This window comes from Thunnus thynnus, chromosome 2 (genome assembly GCF_963924715.1).
Source record: "Thunnus thynnus chromosome 2, fThuThy2.1, whole genome shotgun sequence".
NCBI lineage: Eukaryota > Metazoa > Chordata > Actinopteri > Scombriformes > Scombridae > Thunnus > Thunnus thynnus.
In genome coordinates, this window is record NC_089518.1 from 22,523,073 (window position 1) to 22,537,203 (window position 14,131).

Below are 14,131 nucleotides of genomic sequence, written 5' to 3' on the forward strand. Positions count from 1 at the left end.
TGAATAAGACTTAACTAAAGCCAGTAGGGCAGTACTGGATTGACAGATGGCCACAAACCCCAGCTCTACAACTGGCTTTGATTGAACACCGTTTGTTTTGGCCTTGAAACAGCATGTCTTGCGACTCCCGCTCCTCTTCTTGCTTCTCTTCAAACACTCACTTCAGTTCTAACCCAAACACTTCTCTTCTAAGTCATTTCTTCTCCTCTCTCCATTTCCTCCTCCAGCCACACCTCTTCACTTCGTTCGTTTTCCTTCTCATTTCTCCCTTTTGCCTAAAAGCCCAATAATTCAGCTGTGCATTACTAACATAGTTTTCATTACCCCACAACTAATTTTCTATAGGCTGCGTTTTGTTTAAATGGAAAGTGCAAATCAATGATTGGCATGTATCCAGTAAAGGGGGTATTTTTAAGATCATTCTTATAGTTTTGACAGCATCTGGGGAACTGGCTTAGAGTGTGTGTATGTGTGTATATGGTTGGGGGGGCACATGAAATTGTTAATGTGGGCACGCTAGTATTCGAGGAATCAAGTTCTTTGTATTCCTTCATTGTGTTCGATAACAACCAACTGAATGGTTCAGTTGTGAGAGGCTGAGGAGAAATTTAGAATTACATTAAAACACAGTTCACCTTCAGTAATTTTGACTGAAAAGGCAACTTATCTGCTTTTGGTCCCTTGATTGCCTGTGTTGTCATAATAGGCTATCAGATAAACACATTTATACCCAGGAAGTGAAGCTGCCAAGCAGTCGCAGCGCTGAATAAGCTCTGGCATCAGCAAAACAGTCAAAGAACATTACATACCTGATTGTATGCATCATTATCTTTGAGTTGGAAATGCTGTTTAACTTAACTTATTTTCTCTCTCCTCATCTTTCCACTTTGTTCTGTCTGTATGCATTTTAATCTCTTTCACTGTTTCTCTCATGCATGTCTTTCTTTTTCTTCTTTTTCTGTTTTCTCTCAGTTCAGTTCAGTGTGTTTTAATTGTCTGAGAACAGCTTTTCCAGTTACTGCATGCAATTAGGAGTTATGAAAAAGAATATAACAGAAAATAGACAAAGTTGCACACTAGCAGCACGACTCTATGGATGGCATTGCTGGTCAGCCTGTCTGTTGGGTAGTCCGCCACTTTGGTTCAGATTGATAAACTTTACCAACTGTTGGATTGATTGCCAATAAATTTTATATAGTCATGGTTCCCAGAGGATGAATCCTCATGACTTTAGTGATTCATAACTCAACATCTGCAAGATGGATTGACATAAAATTTAGTACAGACATTCATGCTTCCCAGACGATGTATAGGACTTACTTTGGTGATCCCCTGACCTTTCATCTAGCGCCGGTTCATATTTGTGGATTTGAGTGAAACTAGTGCAGTGCCTGTTCAAAACGCGCCTGTTTGAAATGGGCCAATTGCTTAGTGTCCGGTACTGCTGTTTGCAGCTTTCTTGAGAAATACTTCACAACAACTTCACACTCGACACTGCACTTCCTTGGGTCCTCAGCAATACACCCACCAAGTGTGAAATTGATTGGATGGGACAGACATATATACATACAGACAGATACTCCTTCCATTTTAGTTAGATTAGTTTTAATGAGGTGAAATTGTCCTTATATAAGATTCTGTCTTGTGTTTTCTGTATCAGCTGCTGTGTGTCATTTTGGGCAGGCTCATGTTCTCTTGGCAGTTTCCTGTGTTCCGTCTCTCCGGCTCTGCTCTCGTCTTGTATTGCTGAAGCTTTCTTGAGAACCGCTCATCCAAACAACTTCACACTTGATACTGCACTTCCTTGGGTCCTCAGCACTACATCCGCCAAGTGTGAAGGCGATCAGATGAACGGTTGTCGAGAAAATCAAAGGACAGACAGACAGAGAGACTTCTTTGGCTGCTGTATGTTGCAGCTATGTGTCTGCATAGCTGGCATTTTGGAGATCCGTGTCAAGATCCGCTAAATGTTTTCTTCTAATGATATCTTTGACATTACTCAAACAAACAACTTCGCCCCTGAGTCTGCACTTCCTTGGGTCCCAGCAATACACCCGCCAAGTGTGAAGTAGATCAGATGAACAGTTCTCGAGATAGGACGAATGAAGGACATACAAACAGTACATACATATATGTATATGATATAGTACTATATATATATGTGTGTGTGTGTGTGTGTGTATATAACGCTTAATTTAATATTAATATGGTATTGTAAATGCACACTTCTTACCCCCAAAGCAGCATACACTGTGTCAATCACAGCCGTACAGTTAAAATGTCTGATCAAATGCTTGCATGTTGCAACCATTAAAATCTTTCCAGTCACTATTCATTTCACGTAACCTCAATGTAATATAACTACAGCTGAAGCTGATTTATCGCTGAGTTTGAGTGAAGCTTTGATGAAACATCTGAGCCAGGACTGACAATATCAAGCTGATCCTGAGTTGTCCTGAAATGGCCTTCTTTTACTAAAAATGTAGTCTTTCCTCTGGCACTGCCCCAGTCTTTTTTGTAAGAATCAAAATTGTGGCTCAATTTTGCATCCATTCAACAATTTGGCTATGTGATGTGTAATGAGCAATTCCAGGGGCCTGATAGACTTCTAGTCTTGCTGTTTACTTGTGGGCTGCGGGTAGTAGTCTATATTTGGTCAAGTTCTGACTCTGTTTGGTATTACTGACAGTGAGGAGATGCAGAGCCCTGTCATTTTTTGTTCCTGCGGATAAAGCAAATATTCACAGCTTGATTTGTTTTTGTGTTCCAGATGGGCACTGGGTAGAGAAAATAAATTCACTATTTATCATTTTAAAACTGTGCTGAGTGTTCAGTTTGATCAATAGAAAAGGCTATTAATCATTAAATTGTACAATGATTACTTTTTACAAAGTAGACTTTGATGTTCAGCTTTTTGCGTCATGGTTCCTGATATTTCAGTGTGTGCGAGGGATCTTGAATTAAGATTCATCCATTTTTGTCCAGCTCTCTTTCCTTTCTGCTTATTCTTGTTTCACTCTAACCTTTATCTGTCTCATTTCCTTTCATTTCCATCCATTAGAGGTTTAACCCTGTGAAAGAAGTGTCGCCTCCTGTTGGTGCATATAATGACCCGCGCTGTGCCCTGGAGCTGGTGAAGAAGACCACGGGAGTGAAGAAAAGTCCATTTGGCCTCACTGCAGTGCGCTTTACTCTTAACGACAAAAAATGCCACACACCAGGTCAGTATGTGTGTATTTGTGTGGCCAAATGTGTGTGCCAATCTAAAGTGTGTCCAAGTTGGATGCTCTTCAAAGTGATATTCCTCTTTGATACATATAGTTATGTTGTACGGATGTAATGCAGTTTTCTTTTCCTTTAGGGAGTTTTAGCATCCTTCTGTTTGTGCAAAAGACAGAAAATGTTGCTTTGAACTAATTTCTCATAATGCTTAAAATGGATCTAGCTCTTGTAGTTAATAACCAGTACTCTGTCAGACATCATTGGCACTTGATTGTTATAGTATAATATCCGAGGAGAGTATTTGTAAGCATTTTAGATGTGGCTTTATAGTCCGAATCACATCCTCTTTCATTTCAAACAAGCCGTTTTCTTTGAAAGTTCAGATTTCAACTTGACATGACCATTATACTCAACTTAACAAGTAGTAATTAAAGATGAGTTGTACGTTGCAGCTTGTAATAACATTTTGAAATTAACTGGAAGGGAACTAACTCCTGCTGTGTTAGTGTGTGTATGTCTGTCTTTTTGAGGACTAATTTGAGTTTTATACCTTGGGAGTGAGGACATTTTTGGAAAGTGAGGTACAGACATTGAAAGTGCTGTTTGAGGGTTAAGACTTGATTTTAGGGTTAAGGTTTTATGGTTAGGCATTTAGTTGTGATGGTTAAAGTTAGGGTGAGGGCCTGGGGACTGCATTGGGTGGGTTCTCACATGCATAGAAGTTCAAACGTGTGTGTGTGTGCACACACATGTCAGAAACACAATACACACTGTCCTGCACACACTAATACACACAGATTTTTAACAACGGCCTCTACATAAAACAGAATTTGATATAAAATGCTACATTTAAAAATTAATGATAAATGCAGAAAACAAAAATACAGAACAAATGCAATACAATGGAAGTGTGAAGGTCCAAAATAAGTTTAGAATCATTTATTTTTCATCATACTGATTAAATAAGAGCTTAGAACATTCATTGATAATTCAAAAAATAAATCTTATGTGTGTTTTTTTATGCTGAGTCTCCACGTATAACATGCAGACACATTTCAGGAGCTGCTCTTTGCCACCATACTAACATTTAGACCTCTGTCTTTCCACTCTTTGCTCAGAACATCTTTAAATGTGGTTACACAGGTGTAGCTTGTTTGTGTTGCCATATGATCTGCTAGTGTTCACAAAGTTACAGTTGTGTGCTTCAGTTTTCCCACTGTAGCTGAAAAAACAAACAAAAAATATAAACAAAAGTACATAAATTCAATGAATTAAGACAAATATAGAGAACAAACATGGGACGGGAGTAGTCAGCAGATAGCCACACAGCTAAACCTGCGAAGCCTCAATGAAACAGCTGATGCCAATTTATTAACGCAATTGCATCTTTAGTGCTCTGCCTTAGCAAATGCTATGTTTAATTTCTCATATTTCTATATTCAATATCATATTTCTCATATTCAGTGCATAAAATGTTCTCTTCAGTTATACGGTCACAAGCAATGAATGGTCTTTGAAGCACAACTCAATGTGGTCAGTGTCTCTGATGTGCCAAAAATGATCAGCGTGGAGTCTGGTTGCACTACAGCCCCAAACACTTACAAAAAAAGGTGCTCGTTTGTGTTATCTTGCATATTGTAGCATTTCTGTGTTTACTTGTGTTTTCTGTATTTGCAGCATGCGTATAAATGAATGTATGTAGTATGTGTTGTCAAATTGGTGAAAATGTTCTCTTCATTTGTTTATATCTAAGTGTATTCTTAAGTTACAGTGAGCAGTGGCTCTCTCAGCTTCTGTATTAATAGAAATGGAGAATCATTCTTCTGTGAGTTTGAGCATTCACTCAGCCAGCTGTTATCAAAGCAGGCACTGACAAATTTAGAGTAGTGCAGGTGTAGCACAAGCGTCATTTTCAGTCCAAACCAACACTACATGAATGCTAAACACACTGCCAGTACTAAAGACTCTATGCCAAAGTTACACCTACGCTACATGTCTCTAATACCTGGTTCTTCATTGTAAACCTATGTAAATTCCTTTGCGTCATCACAGAAATTGGAACAGAAATAGCAGGTATTGATTTGAAGGAAGGTAAGCTGTACAGATACTGATTCTTTAGGATGTTGTCACAGGGAAAAGAAGGCATTTTTTAAGACATACACACAATGATCCCGTCTGTACTCTGTCCAGGTCCAGGTTCCTATAATGTGTTCGACTATGGCTTAGCCCGAGAGAGTTTTAAAAAGGCATTTTTCGAGAGAACCAGGAAGGGAGGCTTTGGCTCCACTGCTCAGCGCAACTCCATCTTTCTCAACAAGGAATCGATAGAGACCCCAAGTCCAGGACAGTACGAGGTAGGATGATCCATCAATGTATTCATGCATTCATCTTTCTGTCTTCATTTTCATTGTGTTTTCTTGTCTGTTTTTTCCTTGCTTCTTTCTTTCTTACTTCCTTGCTTCTTAGCTGTGTTATTGCTTGAGCCCTACAGAAAACGCTCATATCCTCATCCCCGTATATGTGTGGGTGTGCTGTGTATGTATGCATGTACATATGTGTGAATGCTGTATGTTTGCATTCAGACAGAAAAGAAGACAGAGGAGCACTACAAAAAGCAGCACACAGCTGTATTCAAATCAGCCACAGAGCGTTTGGCATCATCACTGCTGGCTAAAGTAAGTCTCTTTCTCTCTATGTTGTTTTACAGTTTCCCCAACAGTTGTCTTTGTCTCACTCTTTTCTATCCCCACGCCAAGTGTGTGCCGTAAAGCTGCTGAAACCTACTTAACAGAGGAGTCTAAGATGAAGTAAAAAAGCATTACATGCCAAGTTTTTACTTGCATAAATGGGCCATCGCAGCAGTAGCATCTGACCCACTATGCCAAGGGCCTGTTCTCCAGCAGTTAATTTTCTTTGACTGTTTCTTTTCTTCTTTTCCTCTTCTCCCTAATGCTTATTTTGTAGAAGAAAACAGGTCACAATTCTTGATAATTAGTTTCTTGTTCCTCTCCCTTTTCCTATTCACTGATCTCCCTTATTCCTCTCCTTCTCCAACTTCTCCCAACGGTAATAGAAACGTACAATTTTAAGGTGAACATGACATCAGTGGTTTTTCCAAATAAATTATTTGCAGTATCTGTGATAGAGGAGTAAAACTGAAACATAAGGACCTGATATTTGAGATATGCTTACTTTATGTACATTTTACATTGAATATCTTAATGTTACTTAAGTGACTGGGCCATTAACTTTATAGAGAGCTATAAAGGTATTTCTGTATTCACTCAAATAAAACTGAGAGTATTTCTACAGCTACTGCACACCTTACTCTTAAGGCAATGATACAGACGACTGCCTCACAGAGACTCATTTATCTAAACCTCATATCCAAACAGCTTTCAGTGAATTGTATTGTTTGAAAGTCTACTGACTCCTTCAGGGCAACTCAGCAGCAACCTGAATATCAACATATTTGAATTATCTTTAAATAATTATGGAGGTTTATCTTCAACATTCTTACATTTTCGGTGACATTTAGAGTATGCTGCCATTACATTTTTCTTTGCCCACCATGCCATATTGCAGTTGAATTACATTTTAATCTTTTCTAGGCGTTTGTGTTTATTGAATGCATCCATTTTAATATATTGCTAAAACCTGTGTCTTCAGAATTTACACTAAAACAGCCTACTTACAAACGAATAAGCCACACTGGTGCTACATTTGAAGTGACAGTGTTTGGATGATGAAAACTGTATTTCTTTGACCTATATGACAGAGGATGGTGTTTACCTGTAAATAAACAATGTGCTAATGAACAAACAATGAAGCAGCTGGATTACAGGGTTAGCGATTAAATCTTACTGAAGCTTATATTAAAAAAAAATCTTCTCTGAGAAAATTATGTAAAAATCCTGCTTATGTGTAGGATACGGCATTTTAATATTCAAGATACACAATTTGTTTTTTTGAGTACCCTTCTGGGTAGCAGCTGGTGTTTACTCTGATTAATCCTAAAGGGTAGAAGTGTAATCTGAATCTTGAGGCAAAGGTTTCCAGATCTGATCTTAACACAGTTTATAGACAGTTTAAAGGGTAATTCAACACTTATTGCAGAGGGCAGAAATCTTTAGGTGTCAGCTCCACATCTCTGGGTTTGGTTTATCATTTTTGCAACTTTCATACACATTTCTCACTCAGTTGTATGCTACCGATATAACAAACACAATAATTATCCAAATCATCCACTTAATAATTTGTGTCAAATAAAGTAACAAGTTTGCACTTGAACTTCCCCTTGTGACACACACTGAGTCAGTTTGTGTACATACATTTCAAGCATGTACAATTGTGGCCTCATACAAATCATCATGTCATTGTGTCACAGCAGGTGTTTTCTTTCAACTGTCATTGCTGCAAAATCCTTGCTTTGACAATTATCACTGGGATTTGACGACAATGCAACAATGCAACCCTTTGACTGCTACTGAAGGGCACACTTTTGAAAGAAATGCTGCCTTTTTACTCAAACTAATGTTAACTTAGTAACAAAGAACACTTAAGTACAGCCATCCCTAAGTCTTACCCAGACCTCAGCGTCAGGACAGAGCCCAGCTGGTTTTTATTCCTGCTGTTTAATCAGGGAATGATTCATACTTTGAACACCAAGTGAATGCAATTAACTACCTGGTAGGACATAAAAGCAGCAGGGCTGTAAGGAGCGCAGCATGAGCAATCTGCAGGTGATCCACATCAATAATCAGTGTAATAGTCTTATATATCTACAATTTCCAACGGGACATTTTCTTGCCTTCCTATGCAGTGAGGTCAGAGGTCAGGGTCACATACAAACAGTCTATTTTCTTTAGATAGTTTAGATAGTAGATTTAGAGATAGTCTCTTTATACCCTGTGCCACCATACTATGCCCAGCAAAGTAAAAAATAATATGTATTCAAAGCATTGCATCTCTTTCAGTTTCAGTGAATTTGGTATGGTAGTTTAGAAAAAAAATCATTCACCAAGTTTGCATTCATAGATTTACATTATGGTTAGTGTTAAATTGTTTATGCACTTGAATAATTTGAATCATTCACAATATATTTCATATCACAAATGAACTTTTGCAAGGATGATGATACTCATTAGAGCAGTGAGAGTGATCTATTAAGAATTCTGGTGCTGATGCCTGTGTAATAGTCTCTACCTCATATATCTGTCAGCGCTGTTTGCCATTTTTCATGACAATGGCTTCGTGATAGTTTCCTGTCACACTGCAGTATATCGTGCTGATGGATGATCTGGCTCACTCAGAATCCTGTACACAGTACAAAAACTTGACAGCCATACTGCACAGGCCACATAGTGTCTATGTTTCACATTGTTATGCTCTGATAGCTACAGATCTGGAAATTGGAGGTCTGTAGGTTTATACAGTGTAGACTTTCATTATATGCCGGACACACTGGGTGATTAAATATTTAACAATGTCTTTAACTTGATTCAATCCCCACTAGCGGTACATCCAGTTTGGTTGTGCGTTCCAACAAACATAATTGGCTGTGTTTGTGGGTGGGGAGCTGGCGAGGTTGAAGTGAAAAGAAGCGTCTGGGGGCATCATGTGTCATGGAGGTAGCATATGTCTATCTGCAGCCTTCCTCTGGCAAACAGCAGGGTTGGCAGTGATAGGGACTGCAGTGCAGTGCATAGGGTTTGGACTTTCCACATTTGGAGAGAACAAGGAAAAAAGTTGCAACAAAAAAACAAAACAAAAAACCTCCCAAGAAAATAATTGTTTGACTGCAGTTTAGAGGCACAATATTACCTCCATATTTTCCTCCCTGTCTTGCTGGCGCTTTCTTCTGGGTAGTACCTCTGAGTGCTCTGTGGAGAAGATCTGAGGGCACTTGTAATGGCTCCACACAGAGCCTCCTTTATGACTAGTTAATGAAAAATCGCCCGGGGACATCTTAGCTGTAACAGTTAGCCACATGCCGTGCTGCAGCCTAAGCTGTATCCCTGGTAACGGTACCCCGCAGGGACGGATATTAAAAGTGTCTAATCAGGAAACAATCACGATCATCTGAAGGGAGTAAGACTTGAAAGAAAAAGAAAAAAAAGATGAAGGCAGAAAGTATGTCTTTATTATCTGTTTCATGTTTGGGAGTTTATGTCTTCTGTACTTTGACTGAAAAGCTTCATCTAGCAGGAGAGGTCGACATTTTGTTGGAGAAATTATTCACACTGCATGGCTTTTGAAATCAAAAATATTTCACGTCAGTTGAAATGATAGAAGCTGTCTTGTGTGGTGCATTAAACACAGCAGGGAGTCCTGTAATCTGACTTCCAAAAGATATTTACTTTCTTTCCTCCGCCTTTGCTATTACCTACTTTACCTTTTATTTTCCAGATCTTTTGTTTGCTTTGTTTTGGGGCAAAATCCAAGGTGCACAAAGGCCTCTGTTTATTCAGTGGCAGTTCATGATCAGATTTTCTATTTACACTAGTAATATCAAATGTGCCTCTTCCCAAATCCACTCTATAAGGATTAAATTGCCAAACAGTGGTTAAATGCATATTGAATGCATTGTATTATTTATTTAGGTAGAATTTTCTTATTTTTTGCTATGCCATCATTCAAAGGATGCTTGAAATTCTGAAAGACAGCCTAAATCAAACACAACTCAGCTTGTTCAAATATTTGAAGCCACATCAGATCTGTACTTTAGCTACAGGTCTGGATCTGATAGGAGATGATTATTATGTGTCTGTGGAGAGAAAAGAGTCAGACATGTTGTTGAGAAATGACAGATCTGAAAGGAGAAAGACGATTACAAAGAGTTTGCATTTCTTTCTCTTTAATTCTGTGTTCCTTTCCACTATTTTTTCTTGATTGCCATCTTCCTTTCCTTTCCTCTGTTCTGTCCTCCCTCATCTCTTTCTCTCCCTTTTTCCCCTTCTTACTTCTTTCTTTTCACCTCCTACCCCACTTTGCACATACCCTTCACTCTACTAGCTGCTTTCTCTTCCTCCTCTTTCCTCTTGGTCAACCCTTCCTGATAATGACCTTTCTGTTACAGAGGTCGTGGGATACCTCCAGGCAGTGCTGGGAGAGAAAAAGTGTAGAATTTAATTTAGACCTGTGTTTTACCCAAGGCAGTGGAATTCCTTTCTCTTCTATAGATTAGTGAAGCCCTTGGAGCGACAGGAGAGAGGTTTGACTGGATGTTTTGTCAGTTTTTACTGATACGTTTCTGCCTTTCGTCATTTCTGTCAATTTTATTGTGTTGCCAATGATGTTGAGAATAATAGAGGTTCTGATGGATGTTTATTGTTATACTCAGTGAGAGTGAGGCATTGTCAATGGCAAGGGCATTGGTTGAATAATGAGGTGTTAGCAATAGTTTTAGGGTTCACATCAGTGACTTGTGGGTAGGGATTAAAATTGCTAATTAATCCATTGAAATACTGAAATTAAATAATATGACTATTAATTAATCTTGGTCGTCTTTGATGCATACATTGACTTAAACATTAAGTTAAACATGGGTAAAATAAAAAACAGAACATGAGTGGAGAATATGAATAAGTTTAACTGCCTCAGGCCCATCATATTTCGCTGGTGTTACAGGGATTGTAGGCAAAGAAATCCATCAAAGAAGAAGCAGAGGCACAGGTTTCCCCAATGATAGTTGCTTTAATACACTTTAAAGGTACTTTGAGAGTCTGAGAGGATGCAGTCGCAACCTCTATTGTTTCCAGTGTAAACACATTGGCCGCGCAGGTAGGCTCAGCAGCAAGGAGAGAGAGGGTTGGTGCCTCTCTCATGAATGCGCACAACTGTTTGCTGCTGCTGCCTGTAGATTGTGTGATGGATGGATGGCAACCACAGAAACCACGCAGAGTACAATGATGCTGGAGCTAATTTTTTACTGGTTTGTTAAATTATCCATGAACATATCAATCATCAAAAATGGAGTTGAGCAAAGTCAGCGTCCTACTGCCATTTTTATCCAGTCATGGTCAATAAACAATCTTCATGGTTATAGTTGGCTGAACTTATTATGTGAAATGTGTAACGTGAAAGTGTTTGAAGGATTGAGGGAAGGTGGGTGGCCCCAAATGATCACAACACTACATCACAATACATAATAGCGTTAGAGTAACCAAAGTTGACTTATGTAAGTCACATACTGTACACAAGTTGCCTTCATAGTTTCTTACTGTACATTGGTCACCTAAAATTAGATTGAAACCTGCTTTTAACATGTTCTGATTGTATCTTTTGAAAAGCAAACTTAAAACATTGTATAGATTTTCATAAAAGTTTAATAAGAAATGCAATATCTGTAATAATAATGTAATATCTCATATAACCCTCAATAACATCAGTAAATAAAAAGTAATTTTCTGTTTTATTCTGTCACAGTAGTCAAATATTTGACAATATAAAGTCTTTGATCATGGAGGTCTGTTGGCTCCATGCAAGTAATTTGAAACTGATGTAACCAAGCAATAATGTCTCTGCCAGTCAAACAAATTTTCAGTTTATCTGCACTAATATCTGTCACGCTGACATCAAACAACACTTCCTAATTCTCCAGTGTAACTGGCGTGATGGAATCCGACAGACAATATTAAAACATGGCTTTTATTAGATGTGCCACTGACAGTGATTGGAACCAGGATTCATAAAACACCAACGGTGAGAAAATAATAATGAAAACAAATAGAAAAAGGAGACATTTCATAACTGGAGACATTTCCATCCTTTGCAACTCTCACTGTTTCTTGTAGAAGTAATACACTGACTTCCAATGCCATGGCAACAAACTAAATGATTTTTACTAGTTACTCATTGTCCACTTATATGTTACAGTTTTACAAAACCAGGATTGACTGGTAATAAGGTACATATGCTAGGATTACAGTATTTTGCAGTAAAAATAATTAACAGTGAAGTCTAAATTATCAGGTCAGGTGTTTTTATATGTGAGGTACCTCCATATGTACATACTGTAGAGAGTCCAGTCATTCCTAATGTACACCTCCTAAAAATGTGACTTCCTGTAGGAGCTACTGTATGTATGTTATGTGGAGACTGCAATGTAGGGTCAATAGTCTGCTTGGACCACCTTATTTCTCCTCTCCTACCTGTCTCCCATCATGTAAGTCACATACAAAATAAAAATCATATTCGGTAGCGACAGTTCTGGTTCACCAACACAGACAGACATCATTCATAAGGCCTGGCACAGTCAAGGAAACACTCATTAATGTCTATGACAAGTGGAAAAACACCACATCATTCTCAGACAAATATACCACACACAATGGGCTCGGGAGAGAGAGAGAAAGAGGAGAGAGTGAAAATCAAACTAAAAGGAAGAGAGGAAGCAGTGGGAGGGGAGTAAAGGAAAGACAAAGAGAATGAGAGACAGAGCCTCTGTGTATAATGTGTAATTATCTATCCTATTAGCTCTGGTTGAGATAATTAGTGTGTTTGCTAAACATACGTTTATCAAACTGAAGAGCAGCATCATGCCCCTGCTCTGTAGAGGGCAGAGTGAACGACAAAAATCTAGCGGGTGAAATTATACTGAGAATGAAGGAGGGTGAGATTGACAGAGACATCGAGAAATGACGGAGAAAGAGGGACAGATAGAAAGAAAAAGTGGCTGATGACAAAGAAAGAAAGACAGAATTAGATAAAGTGAGACACCACTTTCTGTGGCTCTAGAGAGAGGGACAGATGACAAATAAATAAATACCATGTGAGTCAGACAAAGAGTGTGTGACAGTTGCATTGATAGTAATGCCATGGGCAACATATTCTTGAAGTATCTGGAATAGGAAAATATGCAGCAGTCCAGGTTTGTCACTTATTGACTTTTTGTCTCTGTGTTTCATTGCATTTTTATGATATATCCATGGACAGCTAATGGCATGTCATGGTGCAGCCTCTATTTATGGGAGACAAGGGAGTCGAGTGATGAAAGAAAGGAACAAAAACAGGAAAATGGAGTTATAGATTTGATATGGATTTTACTGTCAGCTGTCAGGGTAATGATGATGATGTGAGTCCCTGTGAGAATTCAAGCACGGTCATATGCACACAGTAGTGCATATACAGAGAAAGTGACACCCTCAAAATGTGCCCTTACACACATAAATGTACATATTCAAACAGTAATGCCCAGACTGTACATACAGTATACATATATGCATGCATCCAGTCGCATGTACTTAAGCATGCACATACTCGCATATTGTAGTACGACACACACAGCAGACATACACATGCACAATTAAGTGACCGAATGACAAGAAGTGCTTAGTGACACTTCTACCCTGAGGCATCAGACAGTAACACTCCCATCATGCTCTATTCAATATTCTCCTGAACAATTCATAAACGTGATAGATGGAGAGATTTAAAGAAAGGAGGAAGGGAGGTTGGTGGAGTGGTGGAGTAGTGGTGCTGTCATATCCTGTATCTGTATTGACTAGTCTGTCTGACCAGGGCTTTTTACTGCCTTTTGCTGTCTTTTTGTTTGTCCTTCACTCTGGCCACTTTCATTTGCTCAGAGCTATAAACAGAATAAAAAAGGAAATGACATGCAATGACATTGATTTTGTGTTCATGAGTCAGTGAAATGGCCAAGTGTAGCTGTCTATGTCTGTGCCTCGCTATCCGCTGATTTGCTTTTCCTACCTGTTCTATCTACCTATCTGAGTCTGCCTCTCCAATTTAAGCTTACTAGAGTCCCCACAGTTTAAGACTGCAAGCAACACTTCTTCTCATTCACCTGCTGTGTGTTAACACTGAAAATAGCACTGTGTTAAAAAAAAAAAAAGAAAAAAAAAAAGAAGTGGCTGTGTTGGTGTAGGTGTTATTTCAGGTACCGGCG

The 14,131-nt window shown here is 38.7% G+C and overlaps 1 protein-coding gene across 6 annotated transcripts in view; it reads left to right on the forward strand.

Annotated features, from left to right (window-relative positions):
* stpg2 (sperm-tail PG-rich repeat containing 2) overlaps positions 1-14,131 on the forward strand; it is a 61,841-nt gene that overhangs the window by 18,240 nt on the left and 29,470 nt on the right. For all 6 annotated transcript variants that reach the window (XR_010931520.1, XM_067611310.1, XM_067611317.1 and 3 more), the window contains exons 8-10: positions 3,062-3,221; positions 5,413-5,576; positions 5,805-5,897. Coding sequence is in view for 5 of the 6 variants with exons in the window: in XM_067611310.1 (XP_067467411.1) it covers positions 3,062-3,221; positions 5,413-5,576; positions 5,805-5,897 (417 nt within the window). In the remaining variant the exon portion in view is untranslated. The remainder of the gene's footprint in view (positions 1-3,061; positions 3,222-5,412; positions 5,577-5,804; positions 5,898-14,131) is intronic.